General features: G+C 35.5%; 2 protein-coding genes across 2 annotated transcripts; both read left to right on the forward strand.

Moving 5' to 3' along the window:
• Positions 1 to 898: 898 nt before the first annotated feature.
• LOC107412449 (protein ATAF2) lies at positions 899 to 2,257 on the forward strand. The gene is made up of 4 exons (XM_048468770.2): positions 899 to 1,127; positions 1,292 to 1,315; positions 1,399 to 1,685; positions 1,820 to 2,257. Exons 1-4 carry the CDS (start codon positions 899 to 901, stop codon positions 2,255 to 2,257), a joined length of 978 nt encoding a protein of 325 aa, XP_048324727.2.
• Positions 2,258 to 4,324: 2,067 nt separating this feature from the next.
• Positions 4,325 to 5,011, forward strand: LOC107412450 (uncharacterized). Its single transcript, XM_016020228.4, has 3 exons — positions 4,325 to 4,612; positions 4,717 to 4,867; positions 4,959 to 5,011. The coding sequence occupies exons 1-3, from the start codon at positions 4,325 to 4,327 to the stop codon at positions 5,009 to 5,011; spliced, it is 492 nt and encodes a 163-aa protein (XP_015875714.4).
• The last annotated feature ends 17,375 nt before the right edge of the window (positions 5,012 to 22,386 follow it).

Genomic DNA, 22,386 nt, shown 5'->3' on the forward strand with positions numbered 1-22,386 from the left:
AAAAAAATGGTAAATTGATAACTAAATAGAAAACACCTCGGACAAGATTCCAAAAAAAAAAAAAAAAAAAAAATCCCAAAAACAATTTATATAAAAAAAAAATACTATTTATCACAATTGAAGATGATTATCAATAAAATTCACATATTATATGATAATATAGTTGGCAGTCCAAAATAAAGTTTGATTTTTCATATTAAATTATTGCATAAAAAATAGAAATATAATTAAATACATCAAATTAGCATTTGTCATTTCACAATCACTAATATTGGATCCTACTAATGCTCATTATTATTAGTGTTAAATAGCATGTTTGTATATAACTATTGTATATGTATATATATTTATTTACACAAATATTATATCTTATTTATTTAATATAACAAATATTTAGAAATATCCATTAATTAAGAAAGAAAATGAAAAAAAAATTGATCATCATAATAATTTTTTTAATAATTATTATATAAAAATATTATTCTATTTACGAACAAAAACAAAATAAGCTAGACTTCATTAAAAAAAACAGTCATTTGCAACAAAAAGCTTATTATTTTAAAACTTATAGAATGTATTTTTATTTTTTTTTTTCTTTGTTGTTGCTTTTTTCTTTTCTTTTTTTCTATATATTTTTCTTAAATTTTTTATTTAATTATCATAGTTATTCTTATATTTATGGTTTTTTTATCATTAATATTTTTTGTTTTCATAGAGTTGGTTATAGGTACGATTTAAGTGGGTCAATGCATTTCCTGTAAAATCCTCAGATTAATGAAGTTTTTAAAAGATGGAAAAAGAAAAATATATCTGAGAAGAAAAATAATCCAAAGAAATTCAACAAAACCTCTCTCTCTCTCTCTCTATTTTTCCTCTCTCCTCCTTTGTCTCCCCATCAATGGAGTCTTTTGGTGACGCCTCTGATTTTCACCGCGAACACGAATTTCAATTCGTCGGCAGAGAAGGAGGACGAGAAAATATGAAACTCCAACCAGGGTTCAGATTTGTGCCTCGTGATCACGAACTTGTCGGCTTCTACTTGAAGAGGAAGCTCGCCCACCTGCCATTACCGCCTAGTCCAATAGTCGAAGTTAATCTCCACGACTTCAATCCAGAGGAGCTTTCAGGTTAATCAATTTCAAAACCCAGAATTTCTTTTTCTTTCTTTCTTCTTCTTCTTCTTCATCAATTTTGTTACAATGTGCATTTCCTCTTTGAGTTTTCTTTTCTGTCACAACATGCATATATCTGTTTTTGTTTCTGTAAAATGAAATTCTTGGTTGTTTTTTAGAGTGCGAAAATCTTACTTTTGAGGGTTAGTTATTAAAATGGGATTTTCTTGTTCATTTGTAATTCTTTTTTTTTTTCCTTTTTTTTTTTTGTTTTTGAATCTTTTAGAGAGATATAAACGGCCTGGAGAGAAAGAATGCTATTTTTTCACTCCAAGAAATAGAAAATACAAGAATGGAAATAGATCCAATAGAGCTGCCGGAGATGGGTATTGGAAGGCCACTGGAGCTGATAAGCCTGTTAAAGACACTAACAATGTCATTATTGGATTCAAAAAGAGTTTGTCTTTCTTCAGAGGAAAACCCCGAGAAGGTGAGAAGACCAATTGGGTTATGTATGAATTCCGAGTCATTGATCCTCCTCAATGCACACCAAATGATCCTAATGACATGAAGGTATACAACAAAATGCATCTATGAAGTTCTTTTAGATTTTGGGTTAATCTTTTTTTTTTTTTTTTTTCTCCCCCTCCTAAAATCATGCATTAGTTTGGTTCTTGATATTGATTAGATTTGGCTTTTTGTAGCAGTTGCATGATTGGGTTATTTGCGAAATTCATGAGGTGGCTCACAAAAGAATCAAAACCATGCTGACTCGGAATCAACATCGAAAAAAACCAGAACCTGATAATAAAGAACATGAACATGAACATGAAGAGCATTCTTCCTCTGTTTTTGGTCAGGGTAATTATTATGGAGGGCTTGAAAAAATTGTTGGTGAACCAATGGAGAGCTACAGCGACAACTTTGTGCAGATCAGGGATTATTATGCAAATCAGTCTAGTGGAACATATTCGAATGATCAATCTCTTCAGAATCATCAACTTCCAGTACTGGACAACCAATCGGCAATGGATCATAACAAGCAGCTTCAAATGGTGGATTATAATGGAAGTCATGAGGAATTGCAGCAATTTGAGTTGATGAATCACAATGACTTTGGTGATCTATGTTGGACCAGACAATGACATGGTGGCCTAAACCAGCTCTTTCAAACTGTATCTTCAAATCCTAATATACAAGTGATGATTAATCAAAGAGCCTCCCAGAAGACCAAAATGGAATTTTTTAAAGATCCATTCTGATTTTCATTTTACTATTCAATTCATTATGCTCCCCCGTACTTAACTTTGACTCCATTAAATATAGTACATAAGAGTCTAAATATATATATATATATATATATGATAATTGTTTTACAGTGCGGATGACTCTATATATATACATATATATATATGCCGCTTTAATTAACTTTATCTCCAGTAGCTTGGACTTTAGATCGCTTGTCGTATTTGTGACTAATAATTTGGAGTCAAGATCAAGCTTACTTCCCCATGATATCCAAAATTTCATTACCTGCCAAAATATGTTAAATGGACAAAAGCTAAATATAAATATATATTATATCAATATGCATTAAGCAAATTAACCAAAAAAAAAAAAATTACATGTTCCTAATAAACTTATATAATATATGATAAAAATAAATGTTCATTTCTTAGAATTTTTAAATATTGATGAAGCACAACCATAAATGAGATCATGATTTACATCTACCTCATAAAAAGATCAAGCATAATAGTAAAAGGGCTAAAATCTTCACGTCAAATTAAAAATGTCTTTTACCAGGACACAAAAAAATAAAATAATGTCAATTTGGAAACAATTTATTAACCAAGTCAATTGATCAATTGAGTAAGCAAATTGTTTAACGAAAAAAATCAATAGCCTTAAAAACACTTTAAAAAAAATACTACAGCAATTAAATCAGCAATGACAATGGTAGAAAAATTAGGATGGGTCTTTGAAAAATCCAAAGGGCTAAAATCTCCAAGTCAAAACTTAAAATGTCAGTTTGGAAACAATTTTTTTCACCATGCAAATTGATCAATTGAGTAACCAAATTGTTTAACAGCTTACGATCAAACAACAAAAAAAAAGTAATAATATTAAAAATAAAAATAAATCAATAGCCTTAAAACCACTTCAACAAAACAAAATAGAAAAAAAGAAAAAAAAGAAAAAAAGAAAGGGATTATTATTATGCAACCATAAATTCCACTACTATCACAGACAAACCAATTACCAACGGATTATAACCAGCAGCGTGCAGGAGCATAAGCAGTTGTACTCGCTGCCATTCCAGCTGTTAGTTTGTTAGAATTATTACCCTGCATGGCTAGTGGGGTTGTAAACGTGGTTAGTTATATAGATATATATATATATATATACACACACACATATATACACGTATATTTGGATGTTTCTTTTTACATTTGAACCGGTTGATATTTCTCTGAAATGCCACTCTCTCTCCAACACGCCCTTCTCTCAGTACTATCTGCAAAGCTCCAAGACACTCTCAAATGGCGGCACCGCCATATCTACCACCGCCATATCCAAGAGGAGTCAGGTATACTCCTAATGATAACGAATTCATAGACCAATTGACTAGGAAGATCGCCGGTCTGCCTTCATTGCTTCCACCTCATGCTATCCTTGAAGTCAATAATCTCTACGACTTCCATCCCCAAGAACTTTCAGGTTATCGTTTCTTCTGTCTTTTCTTGTATCATATATACGTGCATGTTTTGGTATAATTTCGCCTCGCTCGTTGAATTTTTCATTTCTAGTAGTATCTAAAAAGTTTCATTGTTTCTTGTTTTTTTCTGGTATAATTGTACGTGTTTTAGTATAATTTTCGCCTCGCTCTTTGAAATTTTCATTTCTAGTCGTATTTAAAAAAATTTCTTCTTCTTTCTTTGTTTCTTGTATATTAATCCACGAGTTTAAATTTCTTGTTTATTTCTATTTTCCTTGTATAATGTACTTGTGGTTCCCTGATTCAATTCTCCACTGATTTGCTGCTCATTAATTAATCCGGTTTCTTGTTCCTCTTAATAATGAAATTAAATCTTGATATACTGGTTGTTAAATTTCTTCATTGCCATCGCCATAAATATTTTCATCAAATTATTATGGGAAATTTATTATATATATATATATAATTTTTTTTTTTTTTGTCCGATACAGAGATGTACAAACTGGATTTAGAGCATGGCGGCTGCCATTTTTTCACTCGAAGACGTGGCACGAACGAGTATGGAGAGAGAATGGATAATCGAGATGCTAAAAATGGTTTTTGGAAGTGCACTGGAGGTGATATCTCTGTGATGGATGCAGCTGGTCAGACTGTTGCTTATAAGCAAACTTTTGCTTTCCAGGAAAGAAATTCTCCAACCAGTTTTGATTTTCACAGTACTAACTGGACTATGGATGAATTTAGATTGAGTGCTCCACATGCTGGTGAGGATGGTACAGGGGTAATGGCATAAATTGTCTAATTTATTTTGTTTAGATTTGGGGTTAAATTATTGATTATCAAAATATGCGTTATTCCTTTCAAAGTTTTATTATTTTGTTGCAGTTGGAATTGGTTGCTTGTAGAGTTTTTAAGGCTCGGTTTGAAGACCATGGATACTTCCCAAATTGGAATACTGATCCTGAAAGTGATTCTGATCCAACACTACCCGATCCCGTGAACAGTGATACTAATTCTGAGCCTCCAGCTGTGTCTGGTAATTAATCCTCCATGTGTTTAATTTGAACTATTAACTATTTTGTGTAGTAAGCACTTTTGTAGTATAATCTGTCTTGATTTATATGCAGAATCGAATTCAAGTGGAACGTCAAGTAGTGATAGTGCTAATGGAGGTGGTTAATCTTCTCATCTCCAAAAAGAAGAATGGTATCAGATGAGATTAAGGAATGCTAAATTACTTTGTTCTATCATTTATGTTCTGTTATCCTTTGTAGCCAAATAATTCACTATCATTGCTGTTTTTGATTTTTTGTGTACTTTTATCCTTTTACGAAATAATACCAAATCATTGGCATTTTGGACTATTTGAGTATTCTGGTTACAGGATCTTCATGAATGTCTTGCTTTGTGATGCCTAAACTGGCTTTAATATATACTTATGTGTGTGTGTGTGTGTGTGTAAGTATATATATATATATTTATATTTACTTGTATGGATATTTTTATTGTATTTCATGTCCATATATGCATTGCTCAGTGAGAATATGTTATTTAATTAGTAGGTCATCGTTTTAGCTTCATGTATGTTTCTGACCAGGAGGTATATGGACTACTGCCACGTGTCTTGTGTAGTATTATTAGACTGTTTTTGGTGTATTATATAAATGGTAGAATAAACTTTGTTTGTTTAAGCAATTCAATTTTGTATCATAATTCTAGATATACACATGACATGTACTCATCTAGCAAATTTTTTTTCCGGACTAATACATTTATTAATTGTTTGTCTTCAGCATGAAGAAGGAGGTCCCTCCAAACAGAACACTTAGACCAAGTGATGGTGATCAATCAAAGAGACGACACAAGACCAAAATGGATTATTTTAAAAAAAATTTCTGTTTTGATGATTTACTAATTCCTACAAAGTTTTGTTAGTCAGATTTTTTGAAGTGGTTTAAGGCTTTTGATTTGTTCAAGCAAGCTTTTAACATTTTGCTTACTCAACTGGATAGGCTTGGTTAAACAAGGGTTTCCAAATTGACTTTTTGTGGTTATCATAGCATGGTCGTGCTTTCGTCATCAATATTGTCTCGATTTTTACTTTGTATATATTCTGTTCTCTTATGTGTGCTTTTATTCTTTTGCTAAGCCTTTTCTCTTTATCTGTTGTCTAATCAGACGTGTAAAAATTTTATATTGCAGTATTATAGTGCTTAAATTTGACTCTAAGTGTAAAAAAATTGGGATACATATATCTATATGTTCTACTGTACCTTTGACTCCAATGGCTTGGACTTTTGATCGCTTTTCGTATTTGTGCCTTCAATTTGGAGTCAAAAATCAAACCAACTATAATACCCAAATTTTAGGAGAAAAGGAAGGCAACTGGTTTTACCTTTTAGCATCCATGTGCATTCATTTAATGATAATCCTAAGCATAAATTATGGCCTCGATATGATCATGTTCATTTATATGAAATTTGCCTTAGAACTTATTATTAAGGGACATTTATACCTGCATTTATATGGCTCAAAATTGTTTCAAAAAAATAAATAAATAAATAAAGTCTCACATTGGTAGAAAGTTCAAAGAATCCATCACATAAGTGGGCAACTCCATCATTGTTATTTAGTTTTGGTTGGAATCTCTCTTGGACCTGGACAAATAAGCTTACTCCCTTAATAAATCCAAACGGTGCCATTCTTTCATGCTATTCTCTGTCTAACATGAAGGACTAATTTAGAATATGCTGCATCTAAATAAGAATATGGCAAATGAATTATTGGTTGAAATCAATTGGTCAATTTTCATTTATTGGTTTTCTTTTCTTTTTCTTCAAAATTTTCCCATAATATATGTATACAGTTGAGAGTCCCCTGTGTAACATGAAGAAACTAATTTAGAAATGCTGCATCTAAATAAGAATATGGCAAATGAATTATGGGTTGGTCTACGTAAATTGGTCAATTTTCAAATTTTTTTTTTTCTTTTTCTTCAAAATTTTTACTATCAATTTGAGACTTTGTTCGCATAATGTCATGAAGTCTCCACCTCAACATGAAATTTTATGTTATTAAATATCGACTGTCAATCATGGGTTCTTTCCTATTGTGGTTGCATCTAAACAAGAATATGGCAAATGAATTATGGGTTGGTATAAATCAATTGGTCAATTTTCATTTATTGGTTTTTTTTCTTTTTCTTTTTTCTTCAACTTTTTTTTATTTATTTTATTTCCCCCATTCTTCAGGATTTTCCCTATCAATATGGGACTTTATTTGCATAATGTCATGGAGTTAACATAGATTCTACATCTCGACACAAAATTTATTGTCATTTAATTTTGACCTTCACGAAATAGTGTCATTAAGTTTCAACTGTTAATCATGGATTTTTTTCAGTTGTGGTCCATCACTGGGCCAATCACTATTTATTTCATTAAATCTGGTTCTAACACCATTTGTTGAGAGTCCAGCCTACTTTGTCCAAGCTCATATGCCCAGGCCAGGCCTAAATGAGGTTTCAATCCAAGATCAATGGGCAATGGATAGAGTTGCCCACTTGAATTATACGGTGGATTCTCTTTTAAGTTTTCTACTCATGTGTGACTTTATTTGCATTTACTAGCATATGTCTATATATATATATATATATATATTTGAATAAGACAAAATAAGAGTAATTTGCATTAAGCAAATAAGGGTAAATAAAATTTGTATCATCCAAAAAAACAAATTTATTTCTTAGTAATTTTCATTTTTTCTTCAATGTCTACATTAAAAAATTATTCTATTTAATAAATATGAAATGTGACTGATTTTTTGAATCAATTTTGAGAAACTATAAAGTTAAAATAAATAAATAATTTTCAACAATAAGTTTATTTTATGAATCAATTTTGAGAAACTATAAAGTTAAAATAAATAAATAATTTTCAACAATAAGTTTATTTTATCATTCAAAATTTGTAAATAAATATTTCACATTTAGGAAAATAAAAATTATTTTATACATTACGGAAACGTGAACCGTGTTCTAGTGGACAAAGTAGTAATTTTTTAAACTTATTAAATATTTCAGATTTACTGAAATAATCGATTAATTATTATATAATAACACTTTTAAATAAGAACATGGCAAATGAATTATGGGTTGGTCTGCCAGGTTTTCTTTTTCTTTTTTTTTTTCTTCAAATTATTCCCCTAATATATGTATGTATATGTTAAATACACAAAAGCCTGAACAATTTTTGTTTTTGGATTATTTACGAGGCGACAAACTTGGGGCTAAAATGATCAAAAGGCTACCTCTTTTTAGTTTAATTACTTTATTATGAGATATAAATCGAACCAAAATATATATATATATATATACACATGTATATGAATTTTATATTTAAAAAAAAAAATCAGTCATATGTGAATTTAAAAGAATCCCAGAATTCAACTGAACGTATTAGACTTATCCCTTTAAGATTTATTTATCCATACCTAAATTATATTAATAAATTAACCAATAAAACTAGTTAGATTTCCCTTTACTTTATTTTCTCCTCAACCTAAGCTCCATCAACGGCTGACTTTCCTGATCCTCCCCCCGAATCATTCAAATTTATCCCTACCGGTAATGAACTCGTAGGGTTCTACTTGAACAGGAAGCTCGCCAACCTGCCTTTGCGGCGTTATACTGTCATTGATGGGGTTAATATCTACCAATTCAGTCCACGAGAGCTTTCAGGTTTTATTTTATTTTTTTCCGTATTTTCTTTACTTATTTATTTCTTTGATCATTGTTATATTGAATTTCCTTTTTTACACTACTTTTATGTACATAAAAATTCATCCTATCAACGATAACAGGGCAGTAAAAGGCACCCTAATACTAGTGATAGCCAGGTTGAATGCTGGACAAATTAATTTATTCCTCAATAAGACTCTAAGTATTGCTTTTTAACTCGTTCATCAATTTGAGTTTCATTTTTAAGCCATGTTTATATATGCATATTAATTTGAAAATCAAATTTTTGGTTGTGTACTAATGGTGAAATTAACTATAATATAATAATCTTTATATATATATATAATATAATAATCTTTATATATATATATAATATAATAATCTTTATATATATATATATAATATAATAATCTTTTGCAAGTATTTTTCTTTGTATTACAATTTATATATTTGAATATAGAGAGATACAAACGGCCTGGTGAATATGCATGCTACTTTTTCACTCCAAAAGAGAGAAAATACAAGAATGAAAGTGAACAGAATCGACTGGCTAGACGTGGATATTGGAAAGCCATCACAGATGATAAGCCCGTAATAGATGCTAACAAAATCCATGTTGGATATAAAAAGACTTTGGTTTTCTACAGAGGATTATGCGTGAATATCGACTCAATGAACGTATTCCACGAAGCCAAAGGGGTGCCAATGACACGAGGGTATTGTCCCAAAAAAAAAAAAAAAAGACGCTTGCTTTATTATTTTCATTTCAAACTTAATTCTATTTCGATTTGGATTTTTATTTATTTATTTATGTTTGTTGGGTTGGAAATCATGTATTATATATAGTTTTGTTCTTTGTTTTTTTTTTTTTTTTAGGAAAGGAAAGTTCTATTATTGATTAAGAAACAGAGTTACAGAAATCTTCTCTATGTAAAACAGAGAGCCATTGAGGGCTATCTTCGAGCCAAGTTTCATAGTGAACTAGAGATGTTGCATATCTGGCAACACAATGGGCAACATAATTTGTCTCCCTAGGTTGAAACGAACAAGTTAAACCTGAATAGGTTAAGAACAGTTGCTGCAAATTTTCAACTAAAAAACAATGAGGGTCAAGGACTACGTCTTTGTTACTTGAATTTACAGCATGCACAGCAGACAAGCAATCACTAACAACTTCACCGTGAAGGAAGCCAGCCTCTACGCAAAAGCCAATTGCTTCCCGAATAGCCTGGAGTTCAGCATATGGAACTGACCAGTTAGCCACAACCGGTTTTGCCAAAGCTCCCATAAGTTGACCTGCAGCATTTCGCACAACAACTCCAATACCGATAGTGTCAGTTCCAGGTTTAACAGAAGCATCAACGTTAATCTTCAGATTGTCTCCTTGTGGCGGTAGCCAAATATGTTGGCGAGTGAACAAATCTGTAATTGCTTGTTGTTGGAGAGCTTCCTTAAACTCGATATGCAGTTGTGGAATTGCATCCAATATCTGCTGGTCAGTTTTTACAAAATTGCTATGGACTAATGCATTTCTATTGTTCCACAAACACCAACAACTCCATGCAAACCTCTCCTGTTGGAAATCCGGAAGCCATGTAAGAACAGAGGAACATGATGCAGCAAAAGAATCATAGACCGTACTATTAAACTCCCTATAGAAGACAGAATGTTTTCATATTCGAATTGCAGTCCTACACTTCCAAAAGATATGCAGTGGAGTCTCCTCGTCTTGTAAACACATTGGGCACAATCGTTCAGAAATAATATGTCTTGAAGCTAGTAAGGACATACATGGCATGGCGGCATGACAAGCTCGCCATAACAGAACCTTAATCTTGTTAGGAATAGATAGACGCCATAATCGTCGCCACCATAAGCTGTTGTTTGAGTCACTCGGTCCACCCACATAACTTCCTTTACCAAGTTTACGTGCTTCCCAGTAGCCCGTCTTAACTGTGTAAATTCCGTTGGTACGGTAGCGCCAAGCAAAACGATTATCGCAGCCCACGCCACCAACAGGAATAGTTTGAATTATTGCTGCTTCATCAGGACTAAAAACGTCTCGTAGGAGGTTTATGTTCCAAGCACCAGATTTTGTGAGAAGACAAGCCACTTTAACATTTTCATCAAGTAGCCGAGGTGACAGAACCCGAGAAGAGCCCGTGCCTGGCAACCAAGCATCCTTGTAAACCCAAATTGTTCTTCCATCTCCAACTTTCCATATTCCCCCACTAGCCAAAATACGGCTACCCCAGACAAGGCTTCTCCACATGTGAGAGGGACTATTGCATAAACTAGCTTCCATAAATGTTCCATGGGGGTAATATTTGGCCTTCAAAACCCGTGCAAGAAGAGAATGCGGCCACCATATCACTCTCCAGCATTGTTTTGCCAATAGTGCCTGGTTAAACTCATCCAGAGATCAAAAACCCAAACCCCCCAAAGCTTTAGGTTGAGTTAGTTTTATCCAACTAATCCAGTGAACACCAGTTTTACCAGCATATGAGCCCCACCAGAAATGGGACATAAGTCTCGTTAAATCAAAAACTAATTTTTTGGGAAGCTTAAAACAACTCATTGTATAAGTTGGAATTGCCTGAGCGATAGCTTTATTGAGAATTTCTTTCCTTGGGACAAGAGCTTCCCGTTCCAACCTTCCAACTTTTTCCAGACCCTTGTTAGGACCCCTCCAAGATTTCTCACCGGAACCCTAGACAAGCCCTGATCCCAGGGAAACCCTACATGACTTTCCAATGGAAAATCTGGCAGAACCTCTCTTAAGGATTGGACTTACCACGAATTTTCTGTACTGAAAACACACTTCTATATATATAGATATATATATATATATATACCGCTTTATTCTTCCACTTTACTACAATATAATTCCACAACAAACAGCACTTCCATAAATTAAATAGGAAACTAATACAATATTTAATAAAATATATACAATACAGTGTACAGAGCATCATAGGGTACAATTAAGTATGAAAGTTATACAACAAAGGATGAAAGAAATATTACAATAGAAATAAATGAAAAGAAAGAGAACTCCTCGAAATACGACAGCAACGAAGATCAAGCTCGTTCCAGATGAACGTCTATCAATTTTTGTACGTAGGGGAACGAATTTAAAAATGTGAGATGCTAATCATCTCAGTAAGTGACCGTATCTAATATACACTTATAACAGTAATAATAATTATAATACACTTAATTAATTAAGAATAAATAAATAAATAATAATTAGTTGGAAATAATATTTTCTCTCAAAATCCTCAACATTCACTCTGTTGGAAATGTTCTCCTTTTTAAAACATTTAAGCAAAACCAATATTTTATGCCCCAAAAATCAAAGAATAATTAATTTAATAAAAATTTAAATAATCCAAATATGAATAAAATACAATAAAATAATTAAAAATACTTGCATTAAAAGAAATATAACATAAAAATGAAATTCAATATATAATTCGTAAAATTTGATTTAATAAACTAAAATAAACAGTTTCAAAAATATAATTTAAATAATTACAAACGATCATATAAAATAAATGGTAAAAATATTATAAAATTTATTTTTGAAATATTCAGCCAATCTATATAATATTTTTATGGCGAGATGCATTTTAAAAATATTAATTTAAAATAAGTGACATAAAAGATGAATAAATACATTTTAGAAAAATACTAATTGGAAATAGATGATAAAACAAATTAAATACATTTAATTTAAATACGATTTTAAAACTTTTAGGATTTGAAATTTATATCTGGAAAATAATACTTGACGCACACATTATATACCAGTGATGTCCTACAATACCCAGCGTCTCCGATCACCGTCCGACGGAAGGTTAAAGAGAGAAACTTGCATACGGTCGCTTCAACGTCCCGACATCGCCGCTACTTAAACCGTCAACTCGGCCATGGAGGGGGGTGGTTTATGTGCACCATATAGAACTTGCCTGCTCTCGGTCCGATGGCAACTCACGAGAGACATTATAACTTGTACGCTCATCCACATATACAGTACAGAACACCAGTACTATATGAATGCCTCTAAAACAAATAACCATATTATTAAAAAAAATAATAATAATTTTTGTAAAACTCACCATGGGAATCATACCATTTTTCAAATTCACCATCCCACATTTTTCTTTAATATCTCCAGCGTAAAACCATCAATAATAATATACAAATAACTTTTCCCAAATCATAAAATCAATCCAATAATATTTCAAGGGCATAATTATATAATTTGAAACACCAAACTTAAACCAATATTTTTCTTGAAATATTTAAAATCGAATCATGCCCAAAAATAATATTAAAATCCAAATACAATTAATTAAACGAGAACACCTTGCTCAAGCGTAATAAATTCAATTAAATCACAATAACAATAGTCAAGAATTTTTTAATAAACCAAATTTTTATTTAGCATCAATAGGCATATATATATATAATACAATTTACCGCAGTTATAAATAAATTCCACCACATGAGCATATTTTCTAAATATTAAATTAACACAAAATAAATATAATTAATCACCCCAAAATAGTTTTAAAGGTGGATCACTCACCTCAAGTACGTGTATCAAGCGAGATCCTCTGCAGGATCAACTCCACTATCCACACGTGCACCTAATGTAACACCCCGTCCCAAATCGCACCGGAATCCGTGCACGTTGACCGAGGTTGACCGTTGACCGTTGACCGAAGGGGGTCAAAAGTTGACTTTTTGACTCGGTGAGAATTTTGAGTTGACTAGGGTACCGTGGCGAAGTGCATGACGCCCTGAGTTCGTAGACTAGTAGCACGTCGAAAACGGAGCTACGGTTTGAAAGTTATGGGCAAAACAAGTTGAAGTGTAAACTGTCTAAAAGGTGCCGGGAGTTGACTTTTTCTTGTGATGTAATTGTGAGTTGACTCTTGTATGGTTGTAACGTACTCGTCGATACGAGTTCATAGACTAGCGGCACGCTTAAATCGGACATGTGGTTAAAAAGTTATGGACGTTTGAAGTTTACCGGATACCGTATTATTTTAATATTTTTTTTTTGGGTCGGTGAACAGTGAAACGCCACGTGTCAGTTTCTGATTGGTCCACGTGGCATGAACAGTGTCATGCAGGGGTTTTATTTGTTAAAACACTCGGGGAAGACAGAGAAAGAGAGAGAAGAGAGAGAAAGAGAGAGAGGAGAGAGAAAGAGAGAGAGAGAGAGAGCCACCGCCGGCCACCGGATTTTGCCACTGTTCCGGCCGAGTTACTGTACACGCGCCGGACAGAAAGCTTGCCCACCTCATTTCCGGCAAAACCTCCAAATTTCACGGCGAACGGCCGCCGGACGCGCCCGGATCGGACGTCCGAAGTTTGGCGGCGATTTTTCCCCTCCACCGCCGGCCACCGCGAATCGGCACTGTTTCGGCCATTTTCCGGCCACACGCGCCTGACAGCCTTGATCCTCTCCTCAAGTCCGGCCTACCCACCAAAAATCACGGCCATCGGACCACCGACGCGCCGGGATCGGAGCGTTTTCCGGCGAGGGGTCGAAAATCTTCAAACGGTGATTTCTCCGCCGTCCGACCTCCGTTTTGCTCACCGTCGGTCCCGTTGGATTGCTCTCCTCACGATCTACAAATCTGCAAAATTTCACAGCAAACGGCCACCGCCGGAAAATACTGTTCCGGCAACGGTTGCCGGTGACGTGGCGGCCCGCCGGAAAATACTGTTCCGGCGAGTACCCGAAAATTCCGGCCAGCTCCAGTCCGCAGTGTTCGACCTCCTGAACCCAAATCCGACTTCCGTTTCCACCAATTCGCGACGGTTTGGGAGAATTGCGGAGCCGAAACCCGAAAAGCTTCCCGACGAAATTCAAACCCCGTCGGGTACGATCATCGGAAATTAAGACCGGATCTGTGATTAGCATCACTCGAGCTTCGATTCGGTATATGATTCGTAAATTTTAGTTATCGTTTGTGTTTTGACCCCCCGGGTACCGGGTATTATTTACCCGAATAAAATATTAATTTATTTGACTGTCTGTGAATTTTGTTCTAGGAGCACCGGTGAGTCGTAGAATTGATCCCGTAGTGGATCATGGGTTAATTGCGTGCTCCAGGTGAGTGACCCACCTTCAAATTAATTTTGGGGAATTTAATTGATGAATATATTATGTGTGAATTAAATATTTGGAATTTAATTTCTATGTGCCAAATATTTATTGGATTTATTGTAGAAGTATTTATGAACTTATTGGATTTAAGAAAATGCGAATTCTACAAATTTATGCCGTGTGGAATTATTTTATGGTTTTGAGGATTTTGAAATTGGTGTGGTTTTAATGGTAAATTGGGCACGATTTGATTTTCAAATATTTCAAGGAAAATATTTGGTTATGTTGGTGATTTCAATTTTTATGAAATATGCCCATAAAATATTATGGGATTTGATTATGATATTTCGAGAAATTATTTATGCTTGGAAAAAAATGTGGATATTTGAATTGATGGATTTGGGAGTTGGTGGATTTGAAAATCATGGGATTTATGGTATTAATTATAAGGAAATTGTGGAGAATTTCCCGGTTCAAGCGGATGGATTATGCCCGCTATGTTTATGAAAAATGTGAAATTTGTTTTATAATTTAAATTGTGGATTTTATGATTTTTAGATGCACCGTGCACGTACTGGTGTTCTGATTATGTGATATGGTATATGTGATATGGTTAGTGTGCACACGGTTGTGATTAGCGCGCAGGTGGGTGTGATTAGCGCGCAGGTGATGTGATTAGCGCGCAGGTGGGTGTGAGTAGCGCGCGGTTGATATTATGAGGGTGTCCTGTGGATGCCATCGGAGAGGGCGGCCACCCCCCTTTGGCCGGGACACCAGGTTAGCAGCGGCGCTGTGGGACGCCACGCGACCGTATGCCGGTTTCTCTCTATAACCTCCTGTCTGGCGGTACCTTGGGACGCTGGGTACTGTTGGCGCCACTGGTATATAGTGGGTGCATCAAATGATTTTCAGAACTGTGTTTTAAAAATAAAATGTTAATGAAAAATATAATTGTTACCGCTTCTGGTATTTAATTGATGTCTTGGTTTTCGGGAAATATGAATAAAGAGTTTTGTGAAAATGTTTTAAAAGGGGAACCTTTCCAACTGAGAGAATTGTAAGGGTTTTGAGAGAAATTATTATTTCCAACTAATTATTATTTATATACCTATTACCGTGGTATGATAGTGTAGAGTAGTAGGGTCGCTCACTGAGATGATTAGCATCTCACACTCTTAAATTCCGTTCCTCTAGGTACCAGGTTGTCGGTGTTCACTCGGAGCGGACTTGATCTTCCTCGCTGTATTTGTTCGCACAGTACCTTGTTCTTCTTTTACTGCAGTTGTAATATTTCTTTCACTTTTGCTGTATTCTGTATTTTGTAGTACTTCATAAAGCTCTGTATACTGTATGGGACACTTATGTATTTGTATTGCACTGGATTACTGTATTTTTATTTTGGAGTGCTGAAATTTGTGGAACCAGTTCGTCGTACTGTGGGAGGAATAAGGGAACAATTATAGAAGTGTGTTTTCAGTGCAGGAAATTTTGTGGTAAGTTCATCCCTTAGGGGAGGTTCTGCCGGATCTTCCACAGAAGGGTCCGGTAGGGTTTCCCTGGGATCAGGGCTTGTCTAGGGTTCCGGTGGGGAACTTTGGACGGGTCCTGACACCTAAAATATCTACAATACACAAAACTAATTATTTTAATATTTTAAATGGGTAACTCTGAAATGGGTACCCAGGGAGCAAACACAAATGACAACCAAAATTTACGAGTAATATATCGAATCGAAGCTTGTGAGATGAAGATTACGAATCTGGTCTTACTTTCCGGAGATTGGACCCAAGATGGCCGGAATCTCACCAGAAAGCTCTCGGATTTTAGGCCTTCGATTCTCACAATCTGTTAAGAGTTGAGGAAACTGGACACCGGATTTGGGTTCAGGGGGTCAGAATTAATGGGAAAGGATGGGCGGTACAATTGGAAACTCGCCGGAAAGTCAATTTTCCAACGAGCTGCCTAGGTCACCGAAAACGGTCACTGCCGGCGGCACATCTGGTCGCCATTGACCGTGATTTTTAGAGAAAATGTAGATTGGAGGATGGGTGAATGGATGGGACCGATGGTGAGGCAACGGAGGTCGGATCGGGGAGATATCTGGGTTTGAAGCAATCGGCGCCGCAGCCGGAAAAAGTCTCGATCCGAGTGCGTCAGCGGTCAGTTGGCCATGATTTTTGGTTGGCCGGCCAGTTTTCAGGTGAGCTTCAAAGTGGGGTGGCGCATGTACGGAAAGGGTGGCCTAAAAATAGCAAATCGACGGTGGCCTATGGTGTCTCTCCTCTCTCTCTCCTCCCCTCTCTCTCTCTCTCTCTCTCTCCAGTCACACGGCTCACACACTGGTTTGAGCCAATAAAAAGCCATTCCATGGGTGCCACTGTGCACTCATGGGAAAGGCTGAGGGCTTGACATGTGGCGCCCATTTTTCACAGTAACACCGTTTAATTAAAAACAATATAAAATAATACTATATTAGAAAAAATTTGCAAGTCCGTAACTTTTTAACCGGGTGTCCAAATTAGACGTGCTGCTAGTCTATAGACTAGTATCGACGAGTACTTTACAACTATACAAGAGTCAAATCGAAATTCTACATAAATAAAAAGTCAAACTTTGCACCCTTGGACAGATTGGACCGCAACTTGCCTTGCGCATAACTTTCAAACGGTAGCTCCGATTTCGATATGCTACTAGTCTACAAACTTGGGACGATACGTAATTTGAAATGATGCCTCAGTCAATGCAAAATTCCATCCAGAAGTCAAATTTTGACCCTCTTGGTCAACGGTTAACATCGGTCAACAAGCAAAAATTCCGACGTACTTTGGGATGGGGTGTTACACCCTTGCCTTAATAGATTGGAATAATTCAATTTTTCTTCTCCCCGCAAAAGAAGGTAAACCAAGATATTTATCATGGCCGCTAGTCTCTTGTGTTCGAAATTCTTGGTTTATAAATGTCTTTATCGATTGAGAGGTATTAGGACTAAATGTGATAACCGTTTTTCGAAAATTGATTTTCTGGCCACAAGCTCGTTCATACACCTGAAGAAGATCAAGTATTGTTCAACAATCCCTTTCAATGGCATGAGTGAATAGTATAGTGTCATCCGCAAAAAATAAATGGGAAATAGCTAGTGAATTTGGAGCAAGCGATATTCCCTGTAAACAGTTGCATGCAATGGACTTTCGAAACAAAATAGAAAGGCCTTCAGAGACAATTAAAAAAGATATGGAGATAGGAGATCACCTTGACGCAAACCATAAGTGGGTCGAAAAAAAACCACATTGTTGGCCATTAATTAGAAAAGAATAGACTCCCGTGACACATCTCATAACCAAATTGATCCACTGTGAGGAGAAACCCATCTCAGACATTATCCAATGTAAAAAATTCCATTCTACACAGTCATGGGCCTTACTCATATCTAGTTTGATTGCCATTATTCCTTCGTGTCCCAAGCGTTTCTTCGTAATCATGTGGAGGTGCTCAAAGGCCACCAAAACATTATCAGTAATTTGACGTCCTGGTACAAAGGCACTTTGTTCTTCTGCAATAAGCAATGGCAAAAAACACTTCAGCCTATTCACGATGGTTTTGGATATTAGTTTATAAATTACAGTACACAAACTGATTGGGCGAAAATCTATTACTTGGGTAGGGTCAGAAGCTTTGGGAATTAAAGCAATCAAGGTGTGATTAATCTTCCCCATATCAGCATTGTTGTTAAGAACATCCAAGCAAGCTGCTGTAACAGTATCCCCAATAATTGGCCAGTAGTGTTGATAAAACATAGCAGGTAAACCATCATATCCCAGCGCCTTTGATGGGTGAATCTGAGATGACTTTGTTTTATTTCTATAGCAGTGAAAGGTTGACATAAAACTAGATTCATAGAAGTAGTAACTCTACCATGGAGACCATAACTTAAATCGTGTAATATATCCGTTCATTTTGAAGAGAAGAGCCCCTGGAAAAAATCCAAAAACGTCTCTTTGATGGTGGACTGATTGGTGGTCCACGTACCATCAGATTGTGCAATACCAGTAATGGTATTTTTCTTACGGCGTGTGCTAGCAAAAGTATGGAAATATCAAGTGTTATGATCACCTGCACGTAGCCAAGAAACTCGTGAACGCTGGCGCCATTTACATTCTTCCTTCTCCAGTAGGGAATTTATTTCACGCTCTACACCATTGATTTTCTGGATATTGGCAATAGTTGGTGGAGTGGATTGGAGTTCTGATAAAATTCGATAACATTCTGAGAGACGTGTTTTGATATGGGCAAACGTATATTTGTTCCATCTCATCAAATTGGACACACAACCCGATAATTTATTTTGAAGCATAGGTATAGAAACAGTCATAGCAGAAAGAGAATTCCATTCTTGTTGAACAATTTCATCACATTCGGTCTCACCAATCCATACAGCCTCAAAGTGGAATCTCTTTCATGGCCTTATGTCATGCCTAGCTAAACCTTCCAAAGACACACAAAGTGCTTGGTGGTCAGATACAGTAGTTGGAAGGTGTAGAATACCTGCATGAGGGAAAAGATCGTGCCCTTCAATGGTAGTGAAGCACCTATCTATATGTTCCCGAACATTAGCTGCACCACTCCGCCCATTGCATCACGTATATTTATAACCTTGAAAGGGAAGAGAGTGAAGGAAACAATTATCAACAACCCTTTTGAAATTGTCTATCTGCCAGTTCAATCGTGGCCTCCCACCCAATTTATCAATAGGTTGTAGAATTTCATTGAAATCACCAAACAGAAAAAAAGGTAAGCCAGACAAAAATTTCAATCTCTCTAACAATTGCCATGAAGATTGCCAAGGTAAGCCAGACAAAGATTTCAATCTCTCTAACAATTGCCATGAAGATTGCCGCATCATTGTTTCTGGATGCCCATAAAAACCTGTCAAACGAATGGATCCATTAGTAGGATGGAACACCACGGAGTCAATATGACCTTTGGAAAAAGATTGGATGGAAAGCTTGAAAGTTTTTGTCCAGAATAAAGCAAGACCACCACTAAGGCCAGAACGATCAACTCCAAAACAACCCTCCATACCGAATTTAGTTCTAAGTCGGTGTAATTGATAAGTAAACAGTTTTGTTTCCATGAGGAAAACAATGTCGGGGACTTGAGCCTTGAGCATTTGAGACAATGCTCTGAATGTCCGAGGATTCCCCAAGCCTCGGAAATTCCAACTGAGTATTTTCATGATCCGTGGTGGGGTTGAGTCTCAGTCCCCACCATGGTTGAAAGATCCATGCTTGCATCCTTTAGAACAATTCCTCTGAACCTCTTTGCTATTGTGTTTTTATTTACCTTGGAACATCCACGACGTTTAACACCGGAAAGGACCGGCTTTGTTTGTGAGCCTCCACGAACATAAAATTTCTCTGATCGTGATATATTGACAGGCTGGCAAACATTACTTCCATCCTTAACCGGTAAGGTAGAAATACATTCCGAACCAGAAAGTTTTCGGTCAGCAATATCCCTGTTAGGAAAATTAATATCTGCAGCAGTAGTCACCAAACTTGTGGAAAATGTATTGGACACCTCATTGGTGGTAACCGGTATAGCCAGTTGCAGGTTGTCACTAGAAACCATCTTCTGATCAGTTTCCATTCCAATAACCGCTTTCCCTCGTAACTACTCCACAGAAATGGCTCGTTCAAATACGAGCGACGATGAAACATCCACCGTGAAGACAGGATCATTTCTCATTGGTACCAAAGATTGGGAGGAAGCTTCATTCGCTGAAATATTAGAGGGAATATTTCGACATCGAATAGTCTTCCTTGACTGGTGCAAATGAAGTGAATGATTTGCTCGTAACCATGCATCATATTGTTCATCTTGCGCAGCACCATCAGTGTCACAATCCTTTTTGTGTGTCCTAACAAACCACAACGGAAACAAAAATTGGGTAGTTTTTCATACTAAAAGTCCACCCAGACAGAGGCATCATCATGTATCGCAATTTTCATCCCTCTACGTAAAGGTTTCCGAATATCAATCTTTACCCACACACGTAAAAATTTGCCCAGGCATGAGCCTTCCTCATCAGTATCAACCAATATGCACTCACCCAACTTGCAACCAATAGCCTCACCAATAGTTTTAGTCATATAAGGCAAAGGAATATTGTGTATTTGAATCCAAAAAAGTGCATGACGGATTGATACAGTAGCAGGGACAATCGGACCAGAAATATCTTCAGTAAGCACAAGCGCCGGCTCAAAGTGCCATGGAGCACCATGAAGAACCCGTTCCTTGTCCTTCATACTAACAAAATGGCACAAAAAGGTTGTGTCATTAAGTTCCTTAAACTTGACAGAGTATGCGTTGCCCCATAAAGAGTGCATCATATCAACAAAAGCATGTTTATTAAAACGTGATCGTGTATGAACTTGCACCAGGAGACTCTATTGCAAAAGTGCCCCATCCAAATGATGTTCTTGACGAATGATAAAGTGTCATTCTCATCCGACGTTAAATGGAGTCTTTTTTTAAAATTGTTTGTAACTTCATCCATCACAGAAAAGATGGAAAAAAAAAAAACTCCATACAAAATGAGAAGGAGAGAAAACCTCATGAAACCAAGATGATGAGAGGAAACCCTCATGCAAAGAAAACTTTCTGGAAGAGAAAATTTTCGTACAGAGAGACAGTTACCTTTCAATGTATGCTTGTAAAATACAAAATTAACTTATATAGTTTTGTTCTTGATGTACAGTGATATATTTATATGTTTTCTTTGTTTGCAGTTGGACGACGTGGTTGTTTGTGCAATATATAACAGGAGGCCCTGAATGAAGATATCAAGATGGAAGGACATGAACATGAAGAACATTTGTCTTTCTTGATTTGAGAACCTACCTAAATAGATATGATTCACCAAGAAAAATACTTTTTTAGGGCTAATTTGTTTGCTTACAAATTATTAAGCTATTGGATTTGACAGGATCTGTTAAAGTTTACTTTGGATTCATTAAAGCATAACTTAAAATTTATAGGATTGTAAAATCTTATTCCAAGCTTGGTGAGGATATTATGTTGCTTGGTGAAACAAAGGTTTCCAAATTGAGATATTTGCTTGCATATATAGTTTCAATTTCAAGATTTCAGCCCTTTTGTTATATTAGTGCATCTTTATGTGTCGTCTAGTCCGTACTTTTACATATGATTGTGCTGCTCCTTTTTTTTTTTTTTTTTTTTTTTTGTTTTTTGGGCATTGATGTCTCTCAGTCTACTCTAGTTGGTGATCTATGAACATTTTGCTTCCTCAATGGAATTGACTTGAATATCCTATGTAGTTTCAAGATTTTAGCCCTCTTATATTTTTTATGTGCTTGATTTGTTTAATAAGTTAGGTTTTTGGTCCTGGTTAATGTAACGGGCTTATGATTGTGCTCATCGATATATTTTCTCTGCTTTCTCTTGGCATTACTTTTCTCTGCTTTTTTTTTCCCCCCTTGCATCGAAAGGTTAATTCTAAATTCAAAACAAAAATCCATTAAGGTTATTTTCATCAAAATATTTGGAAACCCTGTTTAGCAAAAGTTATTGACTGAAAAATCTAATTCTGAAGGCCAAAACATGGTAAAGATAGTCATTTAGGTTATAGTTGCGATATTTTCTATTCAAAATGAGGTTTTAAATTGGAATT

This window comes from Ziziphus jujuba, chromosome 10 (genome assembly GCF_031755915.1).
Source record: "Ziziphus jujuba cultivar Dongzao chromosome 10, ASM3175591v1".
NCBI classification, from domain to species: domain Eukaryota; kingdom Viridiplantae; phylum Streptophyta; class Magnoliopsida; order Rosales; family Rhamnaceae; genus Ziziphus; species Ziziphus jujuba.